The sequence below is a fragment of the Parambassis ranga genome, chromosome 7 (assembly GCF_900634625.1).
Source record: "Parambassis ranga chromosome 7, fParRan2.1, whole genome shotgun sequence".
Taxonomy (NCBI): Eukaryota; Metazoa; Chordata; class Actinopteri; family Ambassidae; genus Parambassis; species Parambassis ranga.
Genome location: NC_041028.1, coordinates 3,681,051 through 3,698,200, shown reverse-complemented (window position 1 = coordinate 3,698,200; position 17,150 = coordinate 3,681,051). Strand labels below are relative to the sequence as shown.

The 17,150-nt window shown below is 40.0% G+C and overlaps 3 protein-coding genes across 4 annotated transcripts; 1 reads left to right on the top strand and 2 right to left on the bottom strand.

Moving 5' to 3' along the window:
- Positions 1-1,501: 1,501 nt before the first annotated feature.
- LOC114438206 (protein FAM19A4-like) lies at positions 1,502-5,900 on the bottom strand. The gene is made up of 5 exons (XM_028409401.1): positions 5,885-5,900; positions 5,065-5,163; positions 3,748-3,903; positions 3,340-3,490; positions 1,502-1,628 (listed from the first exon to the last, which is right to left on the bottom strand). Exons 1-5 carry the CDS (start codon positions 5,898-5,900, stop codon positions 1,502-1,504), a joined length of 549 nt encoding a protein of 182 aa, XP_028265202.1.
- Positions 5,901-7,194: 1,294 nt separating this feature from the next.
- On the bottom strand, positions 7,195-13,057 carry LOC114438346 (NEDD8-activating enzyme E1 catalytic subunit). 2 transcript variants are annotated; one of them, XM_028409609.1, is made up of 18 exons: positions 12,941-13,057; positions 12,799-12,837; positions 12,224-12,347; positions 12,028-12,108; positions 11,852-11,934; positions 11,557-11,637; positions 11,416-11,459; positions 11,260-11,324; positions 10,985-11,140; positions 8,866-8,968; positions 8,665-8,775; positions 8,486-8,539; positions 8,328-8,364; positions 8,154-8,235; positions 7,961-8,061; positions 7,823-7,886; positions 7,682-7,736; positions 7,195-7,581 (listed from the first exon to the last, which is right to left on the bottom strand). In XM_028409609.1, the coding sequence occupies exons 1-18, from the start codon at positions 12,958-12,960 to the stop codon at positions 7,493-7,495; spliced, it is 1,389 nt and encodes a 462-aa protein (XP_028265410.1). In that variant the 5' UTR covers positions 12,961-13,057; the 3' UTR covers positions 7,195-7,492. The 2 variants fall into 2 exon arrangements, with proteins under 2 accessions (XP_028265410.1, XP_028265412.1); XM_028409611.1 differs by having other exon boundaries at positions 12,775-12,837; positions 12,941-12,990.
- Positions 13,058-13,844: 787 nt separating this feature from the next.
- On the top strand, positions 13,845-16,632 carry LOC114437980 (PRA1 family protein 3-like). Its single transcript, XM_028408971.1, has 3 exons — positions 13,845-14,133; positions 14,634-14,851; positions 15,755-16,632. Exons 1-3 carry the CDS (start codon positions 13,952-13,954, stop codon positions 15,928-15,930), a joined length of 576 nt encoding a protein of 191 aa, XP_028264772.1. The 5' UTR covers positions 13,845-13,951; the 3' UTR covers positions 15,931-16,632.
- Positions 16,633-17,150: the final 518 nt, after the last annotated feature.

Genomic DNA, 17,150 nt, shown 5'->3' with positions numbered 1-17,150 from the left:
TGATCATCAGGCTTCCAGGATAAGGGCCATCTTCCAGGCTCTCTCTGCCATGTTTAAATATCACCTATGTAGTAGGATGGACAACCCTTCATAAGTGCAGCCTACATGTCATCCTGGATTTGCTCAGATGATAAGGTAAAATATGTCTTTAGCCTTAGGCCACAGACTTATCAGTCACTCCTGTACATACTGGTGTCTGCTATAAAAGAACATTTTGCTGTAAGATTTTGGTGAATCTGTAAAAAGTCCACTGTGTATCACTCTCACTGCCATCGCTGATCCAAACTATCTCCTCATTTGAACAGTGTATCATTACATACATATTAAAATCATCCCGATGACTGTTCACAGCACTGCTAATATTAACGACAAAGACTTGTTTACAAAGCAAACTTATATAAATACTTGATCCACATGACAGCTCAGTGAAGCATCTTGTCACCACCGAAACAATAATAGTGCATAATTGTGTTATGTTGAGCAAACTGCTTAGAATTCAGCAGCTTTCAAGCAGCACAGCATGTGGCATTCACGCTAACCTGGTGCCTCAGATAGAACCATTTTTAAGCTGCTGTATTTGTGTTATTGTAAAAATGCCTCTCCATTGTAAAAGGTAGTCGTCTGGCTGCACTGAGGAGACAAAAAAAGTGAGGCAATCAGGGAGAGTCCAAGAGGAATATTACTCACACAAAGAGGACAGCTGATGAAGTGGTAATGACTGTAAACATTCTGTTGTGTTTTTGCTTCAAGGCAGAGAATCACCAATATTTCCCATCATAACTATAAGCAGGGTCGCCTCCACAGGAGCACTCGGTTTTTAGAGAGACAAACAAAAAAAGCATGATGTAAAGACTCTCAGTGGTGAAGAAGCTCCTCTTCTCTTTCTCTCTCCCCATGATTAGCATTTCAAACAGTCCTTGTTTTGCATCAGGGCTTCATGCTTGTGTGCATGCCATCGCAGCCTTGCAGGTGGTGGCCCGTCCAACCACTGGAGTCGAAAAGCAGCCTTTTGTGCACGCAAGTGTATTCCATGTGTGTGTGTGTGCAGGCGTGTTCGTGAGTGACTACCTCTTCGTGGCAGGGACTAGTCCAAAGGGATCTGACCTGTTTACACAACTCAGTATTAAGTGAGTTAAGGGACAATGTTGTCTACAAATGCTACATAATCATAAATTTTTCAGTAACTGTGGCCTCCTGCTTTGGAAAAGAGTCACCAGCTGGATTCACATTCTGCCTGCTGAAAAAAAAATCCACAAAATCTCTTTTTAAGAGTCTGCCAGCAGGCCAATCCAAACTCTGATTGAGTGAATCACAATGTGCCCAGCATATAAAGCACAAAAACAATGATACTGACTTTTAAAGAAGCTGTCTGTGTTTGGACTGGAGGGGAAAAAATGCAGCATCATTTGTGTTTATAGAAACCAAAATAACAAAAAGACTAAAATAGCAAGTTTAAAGTGCATCCAGGAGAATCCAATTAAATGTATATCGTTCCCATGCTTTATCTGATGAGGCGTTCGCTGTCCTCATGAGTCCAGTCATCCTGAAGACAGCTGCAGCAGACCATGGGGGGTAGTCGGGTAGGGGTGGAGGGGTGGGAGGTCGTGTCCTCCGTGCTACCGTGCCACCTAAAAACAGCAAAATAAAACAAAAATAAGTGGTTTTGTTATTTTAATTTGACAAAGCTGGTGGACATATTGTTGATTTCATCCATTCACTGAACGCCTCTCCCAGGTCTGAGCAATCATTACATTTCTATCATTTATACTGTGGATGTAGCTTTCCTGATGTAAACATGTTAATGGCTCATCTTGCTCTCAGAGGTCTGAAACTAAATAACCATTAATTGCTTTCTTGAATTTTCATGTCAGTGCAAGGTGTCCAGTGATAACTAAATTGTCCCCACCAATAATTTGATCCCCTCCAAAAAAAAAAAAAGATTCTCACTGGGTGCAGGAAGGGTTAAATTCCATTCTTTTGGCCTACCAACAGATATCCTCCTGTCCCAAAGCCCTTGATATTCTGATTCTGATTAGGTTATATCAAGGGCTCTGGTCCTACCTTAACTCATATGATTGGCTGTGCATTTACCTGCTGTCATATGTGCAGCTACGTTGGTTGGCAGCGCCAAAACACATGCGAGACGACGAGTGCAAGATAGGTGCATATCGAAGACATGGCAGCCGTAAAGAAGGTGTATATAAGCTCTATATAAACCTGTAAGTCCCTTGAAGTCAAGTTCACTAATGAATTTAGTTCATCATAATAATAAAAATCTTGGTCCCCACCAAAGTCAAAAGATAAAATCTACGCCCTTGTGTCAGTGTTTGTCTGTGTCTCTCTCCTAAAAGATGCATGAGCTGCATCATGGCAAGAAATGGTTAACACTTCCTATCTCCAGGGCCAGCAACTGTGGGAAACAAGCTATAATGTAGATAATATGTGGGTTTAAAAGAAGTATACATTTACTGTTTATGATTTTAGATACTCAGCATGCTAACAGTATATATAGTAGTATAGTAGTATTTGGCTGCAAATATCAGAGGACAGATTGGTGCAGGTGCCAGTGCAGGTGATCAATGTGTGGAAACAAACACACTCCTCTGATGGCTGCTTCATGAAGAAATGTGAGCGTGCAGAACTGCTCACTGTTGAGTGAAGCATTTATTAGACACAGAATCTGGAACTGGGGAGTGACTTCATGCAGGTAAGAATCTGTCATCTCAATATGAGAAGCATGTTTTTTTTGTTGACTGAAGGCCCACAGTGTCAAAAAATTACTACAAATTCAAACTGTATGCTTGAGCAGCCATAGCAACGGTTACTAAGGCAAAGGTTAGTGTTATTCTATTGTTCCAGAGCCTAACCTGATTTTTGAATGATCACTTGCTGCCTGTACTTACTCACTCCCTCATGAATCATACATATGAAACAGTTCAACAAAAAGGCAACTTCTCAGAAAGCGTATTCTCCTTCTGGTTTCTTTCGCCCATCAGATTTAATTACATGGGTTTTAGTGTTCAGTATTAGTTCAGTACAGCTTATTTCATGTTTGTCCTCTTGGCCCCATCATTCACCAGATTATAGAATTATGTTTTCTGAGCCCACTGTGCCTTGTGAGAGAGCAGGAGGGTTGATACGGCCAGAAGGAGCTGTGATTATATTTGATTTTTGGAATCTTTCTGCATCAAAGGGGAGCTTACAAGAATAAAGCATTATGATGAATGTTTGCAAGTGCGCCGGATCTCTGTTGGAGATTTACTGTGCGCTTGCATTTAAGTATCTATAAATACAGTGTCTTAAACCAAAGTATAGTGGTAGCACTGTGACTCAGTCTACTGCAAGCCTTCTTCTTCTCGCCTCACCTTTGTGGTCTTTACTTTGTTCCCAGAGATGCACGACCAGCCAGTGAGGTCAGGAAGAACTCGGCACTCCTCCCCCTCCAGACAAGGCTCCATTTTACACCACCACTTCTGACGCACAATGGAGGCTGGAGAGAGAGAGAGAGAGAAAGAGGGGAAAAAGAAACGCCATGGCAGAAGGTCACTTTTTAGACCAAGGACTTCAAAAAGACTGTGTTGTTTGGAAAAAAAATATTTCAATCAGATGTCACACTCTTGTCATCCTTAAAAGCCTCAGTGTCAGTGGACTCAGGTGAAACTGACTCCACTTTGACATGTAATACTTTCATATCATGTCAGAATATTTCAGTTTAGGAGAGTGAGAAGAGGGTGTCAGCATTATTACCTTCAACACAAGAAGGCAGAGCTCTTGTTGTCCCTGCCACCTGCCCGGGGAAGCAGGAGCACTTGACTGTTTGAGAGCGTTCCTCAATCTTGTTCTTATTGCAGCAACGATGAGCAGCAACCACTTCACACGTCCCCGTCCTCTCCTGTGATGACCCTGAAAGACATTAGAAAAAGGGAAAGGTGACCATTTCTACACCATGTTCTTCAACACGTACACATAATAAGATAATATAGTCAAACTGAACTCATCTACTGTATTTATGAGATGAATTAAAATGAAATAAATGCAGCCTTTTGTTGCACTGGCTGCACTCACAGAGCCTGTGTTTAGTTGTTTTTAAAGCTATAGCACCACCAAGTGGATGTAGAGTATCAGCACTCCACGAGGGAAAGCACCTCGGCACAAATCAGCAGCATGATCTCTAACCTGGTTTTGTGTTCCAAATGAACAGAAGCGAGCCGAACAGACAGCGCTGACGGCCTCTGCTGAGCTACGTCTGCTTCTGCACCATTTCACAACAAAAAGCAAATGTAAGGATCCAGCTGTGCTCTGAAGGTTTCACGTTGATGATTCATGCTGTTGTCCTTAACTAAACTTTTTTTTAGCTGAAGGGGTGGAACAGAGTAGGATATAAAAAAAAAACACATATTGCTAATTTTGAAGCATCTTTTTTTTTTTTTTTTTATCCTGGCTGCATGACAAAAGCAAAACCTGCAGGATTGTGGGGTTAATTTTTATTCATAATTAAAGTGGCTGTTTTAATTAGAATACAAAGCAGAGCCAGGCCAATAAGCTAAATGTGTAATTATTCAAAACAAAGACTGGGGTCGTAGGTTGCAGTTATCTTTGCAGGGTTGCTGCTGTAGTCAGGTGGAGAGTATGTTTTTAATAAAAGGGATGAAACACGTCTAACAGCTCTAATTACACACGTCTGCTGTTCAATTCTTTGAGTGATTATAATGATTCAGTCAGGAATTAACATGAAAATAGATATCTGTGGATTAAACCTGTTTGCCTACAGTGTTGACAAGATTATAATTACCGTTAGCTTGTGCTATATATTAGATTACAACAAATAAAACCCCCTTTGTTAACCCTTTGATAGGGATTAGCTACCTTAATAAACAGTCTTGCAATGAATGCATGTCATTTTACAATATTAGCTGCCCTTCATCCACAGCTTATGTTTACATTTGTTTATAATAAGAAGTGGGTCTCAGGGTGGATGTGAACTCTCCACCTGGCCGACACGCAGCGATGACCAGGAGCCGTAATGAGTCCCTCTGGGCCCGTCTGGTCGGGTCTGACTCCTACCTGGCTGTCCTCGGGAGCTTTGGTTGCCACTGGACACTAGCTGGATGCAGAGAAGTAGGAGGCCCCAGTGTAATGGTCGTGTCAATATGTTCATCCTGCCTGCACATGGAAAAACACACACACACAAAAAACAGAGAAAGGAAACATTAAGAAAATCAGGCCATTATTTCCCCTTAAACCATGTGGCCATGAAATAAATTCCTATGCCTCTCCTCACTCTTCATCTCTGTGGTTCATAAGATCAGCACATCTATTTGCTCAATTATGAGTCTCACATCAGCAAGTTAAGCCAAAGCAAATCAAAGAAATGTCAATAGAAGGAGCCTGATCAGAGGCGGCCGTGGAGGGAGATGAGAGCGGCTCCCTGTGCTTCTATCTGAGTCATTTTATCCCTTCAGCTGTGAACGTCTAAACTCTCCTTCACAAACAAGTTGGCCATTCAACATGAGGCACACAGAGGAAAGAAGAAAAAACTGGGACGAGGACTTTTTATGTCAAATTATAGAAATAAATAATGCAGAGTGAGAATAAAACAGCATGTTTTAATTCACTAGTTTTCCTGAGGCGATCTATATGAAGTTGCATATTACTTTATTTGCCTGGATTACTTTTATGACTGACTTTATATATATATAAAGCTCACAGTTACTGTTACCTTTCTGTTGATTGACTTCAGTACTTTTGCATAAAAATGTTGCACATTAATGCAAAATGATTGATGATAAATGTGTCAAAACATGCTATTCATAAAGCAAAATGACCATGATAGTCATTGATGATTTCTGCAGACTTTTGACATTGATGAAAATCAATCACTTACTTGCTGCTTGGCTCATGGTTTTGCATGAAATGCTGCTGAATCCTTCATCGTGCTTCAGCAGAAGTTTACAGCAACTGTTTCTCCCCTCTCTCAAGTTTTCTGCCTCAAAGAAGAGTAAAGGGTGGAGGAGGTGGTGGAGGGAAATGCCGAGACCGCCCGTCGGGTGCTAAATAACGCTGCAGCAGTGAGAGACAACAGTCAACACGTCTGCTCAGTGAAAACCTGCACCTTCACACATCAGCTCCTCTCCCTGGAGTCATACTGTACCTTTCATGGAGGATGTGATGTGAGAGAAGTGTTGCTCTGTGAACACAGCAGGATAAAGCCCGTCAGCTTCCTTCTCCCTCTGCCAGGAAAATTAAAACTTAATCAAGACAGAAACCATCTGTCCACCGGACAATATGTGGCCACTTTCATTAGCGCCATAAGAAGCTTAGAGTGAGTATTGACATCCTGTCACACACAGAGGATAAACGGCCTCTGAAGAAGGCCAGGGCCTGTGTTCCCTGCACAGCCACATTCCTTTTTCTTTTTTTTTTTTCCTTAAATATATTTTTTAAGGCAGTTTGTCAAACAGTAACACTTCTGCTTCTGTTTTCACAGCTTTTATCTGTCAAAGTAAAATGTCAAACTAAGGGGATAAAAACACAAGTCTTGCCAGGAAATGACAACATATCTCTAAATATAAATGTGCATATTTTTTCTCTCTTTGCAATGATTCATCTTAAAGAGCATTAAAAGATTGGGAAGCATGCCGGCTGTTCGCAATCTACCTTAGCTTAGCATAAGAATGGGACAATGTGAGACTGTGTTTTACCCTTATTTTAAGTGGGACATGATTCATATTAAAGACCTTTAAAGAATGAAATAAACATTAAAGGGAACAGAGTCCACTCGTAGACTAATATCAATCCATCCACCCATCAATTTATTGATATTTCTGGAATGACATGAACTAGTGCTTTTAAGTGTGATATATATATATATATATATAAACACCTTCCTGCGTAAAGTTATTAACTTTAGCTGTGACTGCTTAACACTTTAACATGACAAGTTCAGAGAATATTAAACAGGTTATTGCAAATTAGCGTAATTAATGTACATTAATTTGTATGTTAAAAAGTTGAGTTGTTAATAAACTGCTCTGAAGGCCCTTTTTGCAGCTTTAATGTGACATTTGTGTAACCTGGCTGTTTTTATTATGCCTACATTTCTAATTAATGATCCAGAAAATTGCATCTAAATGACAATTACATGCAATTTAATTGTCATTTAGATGCAATAAATAAATGTTTAAAGAGCTTTCCTTATGACAATAAAACTTTATTATTAGAGTATATAGTGCACATCAGGATTTTCGTATGACTGACTGGGAAAGCTACAATATAAACCAACACAGGACAAACGCACAAAGTCACTAATAGAAAAAAAACAACGTTATTAAAGGATTTTTCATACAACAACCAGTCCCATCCCACACATGAGACCGTACTCATCTTATTTACATCATCTTATCAAATGTGCTACTGCACCATCACAGTAGGCCTGTGCTCACACATCCAGTTTGCATTCAGGTACATCAGTGCTGTTTGCTGTAACGGAGCTTCAAGTGGTGAAGTTGAGCTTGAAGAGCACCGTCTGCGGTGTGGTGACGTCGGCTACAGCTAGTTCCTGTCCGTCCGACAAACCCAGCTCTGCAGGCGGAATACACACAAACACACATTACTGCACCAGCTTCATCAAACAAGGCCGGCCATGTTTGCGTAACAAGTTTTAAAAAAAAAAAAAAATCACCTTTTAACGTTTTGCAGAGGTTTGGCCTGGTTCGCTCTTCAATTGATTTTACAGACTGGAATAACATTACAATGACTGTTAATAAAAATGAAGATGGCGTGACACTGTGCAGCACTGACAGACATTAAATATATATATTACCTGTAAATACAGAGTCTTATTCTTCCCTTCCAGAGTTGTGGTGATAGCTGGGGATTTCATTTGTCTACAGAGAAATCACACACAATCAGGTCATTGTTATTTCTTTATGTATTAGAGTGCATTTTATTGAATACTCACAGAGAGGCGTTTTCTGTCAGGTACTCCAAAACCTCCTGTAATTTGGCAGAAGGAGGGAACTGCAGATCTTGCGGCACTTGACTGCATGCTGAGCAGTTTTCCTGTACATGAAAAAAAAAGGATTCAGCTTCCACTGATTCCTCTCCACATTACACTGCTAGTAAGACCGTTACTGAACCGAGTCACGACAAACCTTCCGCTCTGCTTCAAACGTGTAGGTGTACAGTCCATCCACGTCATTAAAGACCAGGTAGTTATTTAGAGGAATATACGCACTGTAAAATAAATTAACATATTAGGTGAGTTTCATCTCATAAATCAGCTGCTAATTAGAAAGAGAGGATCAGAATGTGTTTCTCCTGCTGACCTGGTAGCAATCTTAAAAACTTCTGTTGCGCAGGCAGCTGAGGAGAACAAAAAAAAACATATGAAGTGAACTGCAGCCAAGAATCAATTCCACTTAATGTCACCTTCAAGAACTCTGCGCAACAACTATTGTCTGACAAACATAATGGAGTCTCATACCAGCAATGACAGCATTTGTCGATGCTACAGCAGGAATGATCCTCTTCACAACTCCTGTGACACAGGGAACACTCAGAGTTTAGTTCTGTCACTGTCAGACACTTGATACATGTGAATGGGAAAAAACAGTCTGTCAAAAAAACGGACACAAGTGACACTTAACACATGATTTTCTCCACCTTGTGTGAGTCTGTATGTCACTCCTGTGATGTTAAACTCTGCAGCTCTTTCCTGGGATCTGTCAAACACCCACTGGATGTGCTCTGGATTGTCTCCATCCAAACTGGTCTCTGTTGGAGAATAAGAAGACTGTTGACCGTTCATCTGACACACATGTGTGATCAGAAGTGAGGCAGAAAGATCTGAACTACTGCCCGCACCTCCAAATGGCTTTTCTTTGGGCCACAGTAGGATTCTGGCATATTCAATGCAGTGCTCTGGTAGCCTTGGCATGGACGCGATGGTGCACATGGGGAAATTAATCTGTGGATCATAACATTAAGCAAAACAATAAATCACAATTATAAAAAACAAACTACTGCAATAAAACGCTACATTAAAGGGCAATGGAGCCCTGCAGTCGACACAGAGGAAAACAGTGGTGGGGTTTTCATCACTGGCACATGAGCATTGTCACATTTGGTCACAAGTCTGCACATGGTGATGATGCCGTTTACTGAATATCCCATGTTTTCATTACATAGCATGGCTGTGGCGGTGGAGCAACATTGTGTGTTTTAAATTCCATAATATTTACCTAATCAGGCTTACACCCACTAATAAGTGGAGCAAAACTTACTTAATTTACCGTATTTTCTGGGCTATAGGTCGCACCGGAGTATAAGTGGCACTAGCCAAAAAATGTGTAATGAAAAAGAAAAAACACAGATAAGTCGCACCGGACTATTAGTCACCAGTGTAAATCACTAAGTTTTTAAATTCCCTTAACTTAAGTGGTGCGGCTGCAGGGCATTGAGTGTGAGACACACATTTCAACAAGTTCTCACGCAGAGAAATGATTAGCTTCACCGCACAGAAATTCCTATAATTATCCTGTAAATGAGTAAAAGGCAGACTACTGTGTGCTCATACAGCTGTCTGGAATTAGCAACCTGTCGGCCTATCGGCTCAGCTGCAAGCATATGTTCCATGAACATGCGCGTCACATATGCTCGGAATGCAAAGTGTGGACAAGCTGGAGGTGGAAGAGAACCGTCAGGAGAGGGACAGAACAGCTACTATGATATCTGTGATGGGACGTCAGGACACAAGGCTAACTAATTGTATATTTTTTTATATATAAGTCGCACCTGAGTATAAGTTGCATACCCAGCCAAAGGATGAAAAAAAGTGCGACTTATAGTCCAGAAAATACGGTAATTGATTTAAAAATGGCAGCCTTTCTGATGGGTTAAAGGAAGGACACCAAGAGGCATTGTTCAACTCAGAGGTTCACAGTTGCTTACTTAATGTTGGACGTGTTGGTCATATATGTATTAAAAATAGTTTATAAAAAACTAAAAATATCTATTTTTTTCCCTGAAAATAATCATACAAAATAAACAAAATCTAATTTAATGAAATGTCTCATCTGTCTCTTAATATACAAATCAGCTTATCATGTTCACATGACTGCATGACATCACTAGCTATTGAAGAAAATGATATTCTTTCCATTAAAAATACAAAAATTGCAATTTTTCCACATGAAATCCAAGAAGCCCTCAAATCCAATTCAAAGAAATCTCTTTTATCGCCCAAAATTTAATACAGTTTGGAGTCACTTGGTGACATGACATGGACGATATTTTAAAAATATTTAGATTTCTAGGAAAAAAATCCAATTTAAAGAGGTGGGTGGTATTTACCTGTTCTAAAACTACAATTTTTTTAAAATGGTCACATGACAAAAAGTATTTTCACATTAAAAAGAATACAAAAAATATAATATATTAATATACTCCGAGAGAGGCTATCTAAGCCAATTAAAATATTTGTGCCTTGTTTGGCAACTGAACACAAAACAGTGTTTTTTTCTGCAGTCAGTAGGTGGCACTATGAGTATTACTGGACAACAGCACGTCAGTGTGTTCAGGATGGGATGGTTAATATTAATATCCACGTGAGGTCTGGTAAAGACTGAGTATATATAAAGTATATTGGATTTACAACACTTTAGTGCATTGAGGCAAAACACTGAAAGTCGCTGCACTGCCACGGCCATGAGGTGTAATGAAAACACAGGAGACTCATGCATCATCAATATGCAAACATATTATAGCTCTTAGGTTTCAGCAGAGATTATTATCTGTGCACCACAGATAATAATCTCTGCTGCTCATGTTGTCTTTTTTTGCCCACAAGAGTAGCTGAAGAGCAGGTGGGATAAAAAAATATAAAATAATAATTATAGGCTGGCTGACTATTCTCTCAACAAAATCCTCCACTGACACCAGAAAAACTTTGTTTGAGGTGAAACCACCAACAACAGAGTGTTACCTGTGGTGGGTACAGCCCCAGTGTGCAGTCTATACATGCAGTCATGCCAGGCAGAATGACACGAGCATTTCCTTTAAATCCCTCTGTCCCTCCATCAATGAGGGGGATGATGGAGCTAGCATCCAGGACTCCATCTTCATAGCTCAAGAGGGATATCTGGAAAAGGCAAATATCAATCTTCACTTAAATTTCACTTAAACTTAAATAGGGCTTAGCTAAATCTATTTGTGCAGCTAATGACAACACTGAAAAAATACGTCTTTTAACATTCTTACCAGCATCCCGTTCATCCAGCGTCTGGCAATGATGGAGTCCAATCCACAGACGATGATGTGGAACTCTGTAAAGAGAAGGTGAGTGCTTTCAAATCAACAGAACCTCTCATGTGTCTATTTGGTCATGCTTAGGCCATGTGAGAAAAACACACTTACGTCTGTAGAACGATTCATCAAAGTCCTGGATCTTCTTAAAGTGACTGCAAGTTATTCATGAAGGAAAAACGTCTGGTAAATACACAACGTAAACTAACATGTAGGTGCTGTTAAGGAGGAAAGTCTTCAAGAAAAGGATACGGGACCACTTTACATCCTGGGACACGATTGTTGATAAACTCGGCAGCCACATCTGCCTTAGGTCGTCCAACATCTTTGGGCCTACGTAGAACAACAAACCAGGAGATTTTATGACAAAATTAAGGTTGATCACATCTGATTTTATCACAATGGCTTTGACAAAAATCCACTGCCAGACGTAACAGGATATTTTACATCAACTTTGATGGAGAGAATACTATAAAATGCTCTCAGCAAATGTACGGAAAATTCCACACATGATGTTTGTCTAATGTAAAACAGAGGTGACACCTACCTAAAGAGAAACTGCCTGTTGAGGTTGGATACATCAATAGTGTCCATGTCAACCACATGAATGAGACGAAACCCTGACAGAGCCTAAAACAAAAACATTATTATGTTAATATACAGTTGAGGCTTATACACTTGTCATTTTGAAGTTTTTTTTTTTTCAACCAATGAATTTCATACCAGATTTTTCAGGAGTTCACATCCAAGACCTCCGGCACCGATGACCAGAATCTTGCACGTTTCCAACAAAAACTGCAGTGACTGATAAGACAAGTACATGGAAGATAATAAATACCCCCTGCACTACATTCATATCGCACCACACTGATTACGTTTGACATATTATACAAAAAAAAAGAAAGTGTTTCTGAGTCACCTCAGTGCTCGGCTCAAAGTCTGGATGAGTAAACGGGCCAGGTCGCTCCAAAAACTTCTTCACATGATTCCACCGACCATCCCAGTCACAGCCACCGTCCCTGTGTCCACCATCTACAGCCATTCTGAAGACACAACACAACAAGATATACTGATCTTGCACTACACCTCATATTAGACATCATAGCCATCACTTTACATCAGCAGAAGTCTAGTGTATTTGCTATACTTGCAGAAATTAGATGTACAACATCAAAACACTATCTGTTATACGGGTGTTGTACTAATAATGTGAGCAGATGTTCAGTGTGTGTCTTATCAACGTATAATGTTCCTGGTTTGTTTTGCAATGAAGATGACTACAGTGCAATGCAGCTGCTGCACCGGCATTATATCTCCCACCGCAAATAAAAATACCGCACAATAAAGAGGACGACTTATTAATGGGGTTACTAATGTCTCATCCTTTTCTAAATAAATGTTAAGTATCATGTCTCCTGGCCCAGCAGTCGCTGCTCACTGTGCAACGCAAACCTGCTGCCAGTCAGAGACCTTTATTTAGCATTCGTCACTAACTTCTCAGTCAGGTCCTCTATACGCCTTCTTTTCTTCTCCCTGGAAGAAGAAAGTAAAACACATTTAATGCATATCGAGTTAACAACAATAAGATAATGTCTAACTATGAGAAATGTCTATTTTTTCGTCCATTTAGACTTACGGCTCCTCGGCATCCGCCATACTTTCACGGTCCCATGTCCTCGATTCTGTCCGCTGTGTTCACGAGTGTCAAAGATGCGCTGCTGCATGCTGCGACTCCGAGAAACCATCAGCAGCGTCATCAGACTGTTTTTGATTAGCGTGTGGTGAAAAATATATTTTTTATTTTTTATTAGGCAAGATAAAATAAAGATAAAATAAATTCTTAACTCTGTTAAATTTAAAACACGTTATTATTGTTTTATAATATTTTTCATTTGCTAATATCCTCTTCTAAATGTAATTTGTGTTTAACTAAAAGTACAGTACTTGATGAATAAACGGGCCAGATAAAAATAAAATTGAATAAAATTAGTAGAAACGACAAAAAAAGTCGCTGCTGCGCATTTTACTGCGCAAATCATAACATCCAAACACTTCCGGGTATTTCTCAAATATCTCGCGAGAGTTCGTCTTCTCGTTTAACTCGTCCACTTTTTGTTATGTTTACATTTTAAACTGATTCACCCAAAAGCATTATAAGGTAAAACTAATGAACAGAAAACAACAATGTAGAAAAAGCCATCTACAGCTAGAAAATAACATTAATTAAAACCAGTAAATGAAAACATGAGTACCGGCCTCCTCCAAACAGCAGGTCAGTGGTTCGAGCCCAGATCTGTCAATCATGTCAACCACGCCCCCTCATTTACCGATCTGTGATACTAAATATCTTTTTTATTCAATTGTTTTCAGATGGACCACCTTTACATTGTTGAGAAGATACATATTTGTCACCATAGATTTATTCTTCCGAGCATTTAATGAAACACGTTCGCGATTTTTTTTTAAATAAAAGCCAACAAGCAAGAGTCAGCCACTTCCGCATTTGCCTAGTTTCTCAGCCCCGGATGTTGCCGCCTGGCCCGTTCACAGACGGTGAGATCAGCTGACCTGTCAAAACATGACGCAGCCCGCACGGGCTATGTTTGTATTTGTGTGTTGCTGAGGTTCACGCCGAAGAGGAGAAGACATGGCAGCCAAGATGGAGCTTGCACCTCTCAGACCGTGGGATGATTTCTTCCCCGGAGCCGACCGATTCGGAAAACCAGAGTTCGGGGATTTAACGAAGTGGAACAACAGAGTCATCAGCAATTTGCTGTACTACCAGACGAATTATTTCGCCGTGGCCGTGGTGGTTTTCCTCATTGTGGGGTAAGTCAGGCTAACGCAGGCAAGCTAGCATCCACTGGCTCAGTGAGTTTCATTCGTCTGCATTCCTTTTATCCACACCCATTATGACCACACAGGCTATTTCTGTCACTGGCAGCTTTTTGGAAAGTCTTCCTGTAACTCAGCTTTATAGACATTTAAACCCTACTTTGCTTTTGGTCTGCAAGGATTAACTGTTTAAAATATCTGCGTGTTTAGTAGATCATCTTCCAACTTAACTTTTATTGACAAACAATTAACAACAAACCCTCTACATGTGCTGCTACATATCACTGCTGTCTGTTTTCTATGCATATCTGTGCAGACAGTTTGATATGATGTAGTGGAAATAATGAGTATGGGCCTTGATGCAGGCTTTTACCCTCATATGGGTAACACTATAATGTTAGCCACCAGCAGGTTGTGCTGTTCAAGATGCCTACACCTACTGTGGAATTAATGCACATCTTGTTTTTGTTTTTGTTTTTTATTTCAATAATCAGGTTCCTGAATCCGTTTGGTATGTTTCTGGGAGGCGCTGTGGTGACCCTGGTCTTTGCCGGTTCAGTCTGGGCCGGAGAAAACAAGGCCACCATCAAGAACTTCAAAAGGAAGAACCCCACTCTGTTTGTCGTCGGTGTCATGGTCACCAGTTACTTCGTGCTGTCTCTGTGCGGTGGCGTGTTGGTCTTTATCTTCGGAATCACGTTTCCTTTGCTGTGTAAGTCTATGACACAAGAATTTCCTGTTCACTGTCAGAAAGCAAAGAAGAGAAAGAAATGTAATCACCACAGTTAGAAGGCTGGTTTTAAATGTTCTCAACTATAATGTCACAGGAAGTTTTCTGAGATTTATTGACAAGAATAATGTCTTTATTTGTTCATCATCAGATAATAATCAGTCACTGATGAAGTAGGAGGAAGGCTGTTTTTTTTACCCTCCTGCATTCCTGAAGATATCAGACATGTTACTTCCTGTCTTTCTGCTTCATCCTGCACATGTTTAAGAGCTTCATTAATTGCAACAGATACATTTTGGAGTTAAACATCCCTGTGTTCCCTAAAGTGTGGCTAATCGCTAACAAAAGAAAGCTGTTAAAGGGACTGATGAGTCACACAGGAATGCATAACTGTGGGTGAGCAAGGTTTTCCCAGCACACTCTCTTACTCAGCCCTAGTCACTGCAGGGATTGAACAGGATGTACAGTGTTACTGACGTGCATTTACTCATGACACAGGTTGTATACTGTGGACTTCTAGATTTGCTACACTTCTCTGAATACATTCAGCAGAGTGGTTTAGGTAATTAGGGGGTCGGATCGTTAGAGCAAATGTAGCAGCTCTGACATTGTGGCAGATAGATGATGTGGTTTGATCACATCCCAGGAGGCGTGCCCACTGCTGCCTTGTGTTGACGGGTTGCTATGGGTTGTTGATTTGAACAGATCCACATTTACTGGCTGATGTCATACATTCAGTATCTGCCTAGCATGGGAATAACAGATACGTGTGTCCTCACTCCTGCTTTAAAAGCGGAGAGCTGCAGCAGTATCACATTTTGTTTTGTTATTTTCTAAAGTGCTTCTCGGATGATTCCACTTTTTTTGCTGTTGTTTTTCCCGTAGTAATCCTCATCCATGCCTCTCTGAGACTGCGCAACATGAAGAACAGGCTGGAGAACAAGATTGAAGGCGTTGGTTTGAAGAAGACCCCCATGGGCATCATCATGGACCTCCTGGACCAACAGGAGGAGAAAATCAACAAGATTCAGGATTTCATTGAAAGTAAACTGAAGGAATAAGAATCCCACCAAGAGTTCACCAAAAGAAGCCAGTGTCATAAGTATGGATTTAAATATCCACAGCACCATCCCCTGTGTCTCAGTTCTATCCCCTTTGACATGTAAAGTTACTGACATTTGCATTCCCACTTTTTGTATCCCTTTGGGTTTATTTTGTAATATTTTGTGTGTACTCTGGAGAGCACAGAAGGATGTTATAACGATGCACAATCATTGTGTTTTGAGAGGCGATGTGCACTGAAGGTTCTCAAAAGTCTGAGCAGTGTTGTGTTAAAAAAAAAATTCTAAAACCCACAACATGTCTAGCACCTTATTCTACATGACATAAGTATTCATTGTAGGTAAATGCAGTTACTCATCAGATACTATTTACTTTCAGTTTGCTACCTCAGAACAAGCATATTTATATATCTTCTCACCCAGACCTGCTTATTATTGAACAGCAATAACTCAAATTTTGTCACTGAAGGAGCAGAATGAATCAAAAATATGTGTGCACAGAGCTCCTGAGTGTGTCCCCTTTGATCATAGCTATGCAATACTAAGGCAAAAAATGAATGGCAAGTGCAGCTTTATTGTTAAATATAAATAATGTCACGGTGTGTTGTTGTTTCTGTTCTATAGCATGCAGTGATGTATAAAATGGCTGCAGGATACAAAGTGCTTAGTTAAAGTACTGATTAAATTGATACTTTTAAGTTATGACAGTTCCCTCTTGGTTAGATAACACCACACTACAGACATCATATGCTGTATTCCCCTCAGATTATCATCTGTTTATACTCCTGACATTCATTAACAGGCGTCTCCTGTTGCGTTTGCACATCGGCTGCAGTTTGTGCATGCTACCTTCACAAAAGACTGATTGTTTATGTTTCATGGATGCTATATAATATATTATCTATGTTTTTATGTACCTTTTTTTTCATTATTTCAAAGTGATAAACTGGAAGTAAAACATGGCTGTCCTCCATAACAAATAAAAAAAAAATCTGGATTTATGTTGCATGTCTTCTTCAGCAAAGAACTGCACTTTAACAGAAGCTTATTCATGTCCACATTTTCAGCTAATAAACAATAGTCCCTCTATCTCTGGGGGTTTTGACTTTTTCTACTAATATGATAATTAATTAAAGAATTTTTCCCTCAGGGATAAAGAAAGGAATTTTGGACTAGATTTACAATACGCGCAGCACTTGTCTGAGATAAATGCAAAAGCA

Coding starts and splice junctions, on each gene's coding strand:
- LOC114438206 (XM_028409401.1), bottom strand. Junction 3,904..5,064: donor AAGCTCCCGAGGACAGCCAG/GTAGGAGTCAGA, acceptor AATGTCTTTCAG/GGTCATCACAGGAGAGGACG. Junction 1,629..3,339: donor CGAGAAGAAGAAGGCTTGCA/GTAGACTGAGTC, acceptor TGCTGTTTTTAG/GTGGCACGGTAGCACGGAGG.
- LOC114438346 (XM_028409609.1), bottom strand. CDS start 12,960: ATGGCGGATGCCGAGGAGCC. Junction 11,325..11,415: donor TGATGAATCGTTCTACAGAC/GTAAGTGTGTTT, acceptor TTCTCTTTACAG/AGTTCCACATCATCGTCTGT. Junction 8,062..8,153: donor CGTTTGAAGCAGAGCGGAAG/GTTTGTCGTGAC, acceptor TTTCATGTACAG/GAAAACTGCTCAGCATGCAG.
- LOC114437980 (XM_028408971.1), top strand. CDS start 13,952: ATGGCAGCCAAGATGGAGCTTGCACCTCTCAGACCGTGGGATGATTTC. Junction 14,134..14,633: donor GTGGTTTTCCTCATTGTGGG/GTAAGTCAGGCT, acceptor TTCAATAATCAG/GTTCCTGAATCCGTTTGGTA. Junction 14,852..15,754: donor AATCACGTTTCCTTTGCTGT/GTAAGTCTATGA, acceptor TTTTTCCCGTAG/TAATCCTCATCCATGCCTCT.